Below are 3,504 nucleotides of genomic sequence, written 5' to 3'. Positions count from 1 at the left end.
TCGGAAGGAATCGTTCTGCGTTGGCCTCCAACTCTTCCAGACGAGACATACTGAAGTCCAGGCTCAAGCCTCTGAACAGAGAAGTCTAAGTAGAGTGGAGTAAAGGCTCACTGCTTGATTCTCTTACGGAATGTTCTCCGAGATGGAGGTGGAGATTCTACTTATTCTAAAACCTTCCTCGAGTACAGGAGCATTCAACCTTACCCATATACTCCATCTCACCTACGATCACGCATCGTCAGACGAGCTATACTGGTACACTCCCACTTCTTTGCTGTGGTTGGTATGGCTTCCCAGTCGCAACGTCTGGAAAGCTTCACAGTCATAAGAGTCCTTCTCCAGTTCCTCATCAATGTTCATGTCCGATGGATAAGGGAAAGGCAGGTCCTTTATTTCAGGCTTCCACTTCAAGGCTCGGAGCATTTGCGCTCCCCATGGAGCTAGACCAATGATTCTTCCCAAATCCAGCTTCTGGTGTTGGCTGGGACTTCCGTTCATCTGGTCCTTCTGTTTGGTCTGCTCTTCAGCGTGAGGTTCCTCAGATTGATGATCATTGAGTTGCTCGGGAAGAACAACATCATGCAGGATTCCATATCTGAATGAACTCTTCTCCAGGAACAGCAACGTACCCCTTCCCCAGGGGTCAGTCGCTCACCTCGGGCACGTCAACCGACGGTACACGAATGTCGCTTCTCTGTCACTATCGAGATATACATTACACTGAGAAATTTCGCGAGAAGGTTAAATGATGGTGAACGGCTCCTCACCTGCTGTATTTCATCATCATTAGTAGCTTTAGGTTGACCAATAATACGAAAAGGCTCGCTCTCAAGCGCCTGATTTCGCAGTGAGCTCGGCTTACCATGAGCCTAAATCGCAAGCACCAATCGGCATGCTCTCACGAGAATCGACACAAAAATGGTAATCATATTATGCCATCAAGAAAAGCTATACTCGTGGCTATATTGTGACGGAGCTGCTATCTCTAGCGTTGAGCAGCCCACCTTCACTTCGACTACACGGCCAACTCTATCCGCTCTACTCGAGCCATCCGCTGTGCCCAGCACCAGTGTGATATAGAGCAACATGGACAACGGTTTGATGGAATACACCATTAGCATGGAACCAAGAAGCAGGTTGCTATGTTGATTCTCCGAACCACCAACATCCCTCATATCGACGCCTATGTGTTCCAGTGATGCTCTCTTTTGTCTAATACCACTACGAGACAGGAATTCTCCCTCGAGCCGGGACACAGTGGAAGCACACAAAGCTCACACAGAGCCGTGATAGATACTCAATAATACTCTGCAGTCGCATCGCTTGACTGTTCTGAGAGATCTTACACTGGCAAGAATGGTTCTTCACATCTTGCACTCTAGGCTTTACTCACTTTTCCACAATTTCCTTTTGAGAAGTTCCTCACAAAATCACCGCTGTGCGTGAAGCATGAGAGTCTAGACATGGTGATCCGAGGCCAGTCCAGGGAGGAATTGCTCTGATAGTCTGTAGAAACTTACTGGAGTTGTAGGGACTTGTAGAACTCCTTCTCTTCGGGATTTGCCGGCAACGTTCGGGCCAATCGGCTCGCAGATGACGACTCTATGGTGGACTGTTGGCTTCCCCTTCTAGTGAAGCCACGTTATTGTGGTAGTCGACTCAACTTCTGACTGAGGGCGGACTTGCTCACCATCTGGTGTCGTTCATCACTCGCGATGAATTGATGATGTATTTCCTCTTGGCGGTTTTCATCGCACTTTGGAAGATACGCTCAAGACGATCAGCGTTTCATCATAATACTCAAAGCTTTTAAAGCCGGTGAAGTGAGTGGTTTAACCTTGAGCTCTGCTACTCTTCCGAGGCTAGTGGAAGAGGTTCACTGTGAGGTCGTCCAAGAAACTCAGATTCGATTCCAGAATTGCTTTCTCAGACTTCTGAATTGATTCAATGAAGATGAAGTGTTATGCGATTCTTAACGTCATCAGCAGTACGCCGAGTTTAACTTTTCTCCTCACAGTTTTAAATATCCTTTTCTGATGCTAAGAAGTTCCATCAGGCGATTCGCAAGACGGAGCACTCTAGTCGACGAACTCGGTAACTCTAATGATGATCGAGAACTCCCCTTAAGAGCTACGACGGTCAGGTGCCAAGCGTAGAGACCCGTACGCCTCGGACGGTTTCAAGCCTTTGGATGACAACTACGTGTGGGCTTATACGAGGAATATACTGGACAGCACTGTGTACACAAAGCATGCTGTTGGGGTGAGCTAGGGGAGAGGCGGAGTTAGAATTCACCTTGGATTTTCTCACCTGAGCTCTGAAACTATTCTACTACATTTCTCGGCGTAGAAGTATACAAAAACCAACAATTATTTCCCCAAATTCTCCCAACACACGTTCGGCTGACCATGTGCATATTCTCCCACACTGGTTGATATGATGCTAGGGCGTTTCGAATGGAGCTGCTCCCACCCCACTTGGTATGACCCCTACACAGGGCCGTGATGGTGGCTTCGGCCTGGGCAGCAACCCCAAGACTTTCGTTGTTATTGATGTACGAGGTCCCTGGTTCGATTCTCCCCCACGTCATTTCTCTTCAGTCCATCCCTTCCCCCAAGAGAGCTCCTCCGCCGCCACCGCCGCCTTCCGCTCGTCCTCCGCCTCCTCCACCCAAGGCCGCATGAGTTGGTGTCGTTTCAGTGCAGTCCTACAATTCACATCTTCATGTTTATTGTGTTGCAGTGTGCGTGAGGGAGAGGGATGGTCGTATCAGCATTGATGAAATGCCCGATGACTCTAGTCACGAATCCACTTGGCATTCGAGCTCTATCTACCCTTACGAGGGCCCAACAGACCCCAAGGGACAAACCCATGTCGAGACAAGCTCAAATAAGCCACCAAATATCAAAGTGTCGAAGCCTCGAGGAGGTAGGAGTGTGGCGTATGGACCAGCGACACTCTACGTCAGGTTGAAAGCTTCATCGCTTCCTCCGACGTCCCCGTGGAGTCCTTCGACATCATCACGGCATGTACTGCCTTCCACCGTCTAGCCCGCTACTCCTCCTCATGCGAACGCCTCCTTCACCGCACAGTCACTCGTATGACAGACCTTCTGGCCAGTCCCACAGCATCTGTCCACCCTAGGGTGGTCTCCAACGCCCTGTGGAGCTCTGCGAAGTTGAGAAGTCGAACTGATTGCCTCAAGCTGGTACAGTGCCTGGCTCCGATCATAACTTCCCAACCCTCCCTGGAAGCCTACGAGCCCCTACATGTGGCCAACTGCATCTGGGCATGTGGGTCTTTGTATGAAACTACAACAGAAATGGCCATAAAGGCCGCTATAGTTTCTGCAGCGATGCCCTTGGCCGACCGCCTGATGTGTCGAAGGTCTGTCGATAGATTCACTGAGCAAAACGTGTCCAATATCATCTGGGGTCTCGGGGTGATGGAAGTCCTACACCCTCCGGGGCTCATACTGCACCTTTCGACTCTAGCGGAGAGCCA

The 3,504-nt window shown here is 49.9% G+C and overlaps 1 protein-coding gene across 1 annotated transcript; it reads right to left on the bottom strand.

Annotated features, from left to right (window-relative positions):
• Window positions 1–228: 228 nt before the first annotated feature.
• Window positions 229–787, bottom strand: Pmar_PMAR028749 (hypothetical protein; the record flags this gene model as incomplete). Its single annotated transcript, XM_002766830.1, has 2 exons — window positions 229–595; window positions 768–787. The coding sequence occupies 2 exons, from the start codon at window positions 785–787 to the stop codon at window positions 229–231; spliced, it is 387 nt and encodes a 128-aa protein (XP_002766876.1).
• Between the last annotated feature and the right edge of the window lie 2,717 nt (window positions 788–3,504).

Source organism: Perkinsus marinus, assembly GCF_000006405.1.
Source record: "Perkinsus marinus ATCC 50983 genomic scaffold scf_1104296971484, whole genome shotgun sequence".
In the NCBI taxonomy this organism is placed as follows: domain Eukaryota; phylum Perkinsozoa; order Perkinsida; family Perkinsidae; genus Perkinsus; species Perkinsus marinus.
The sequence above is the reverse complement of the archived record's forward strand: the minus strand, read 5'-3'. Positions and strand labels throughout refer to the sequence as shown.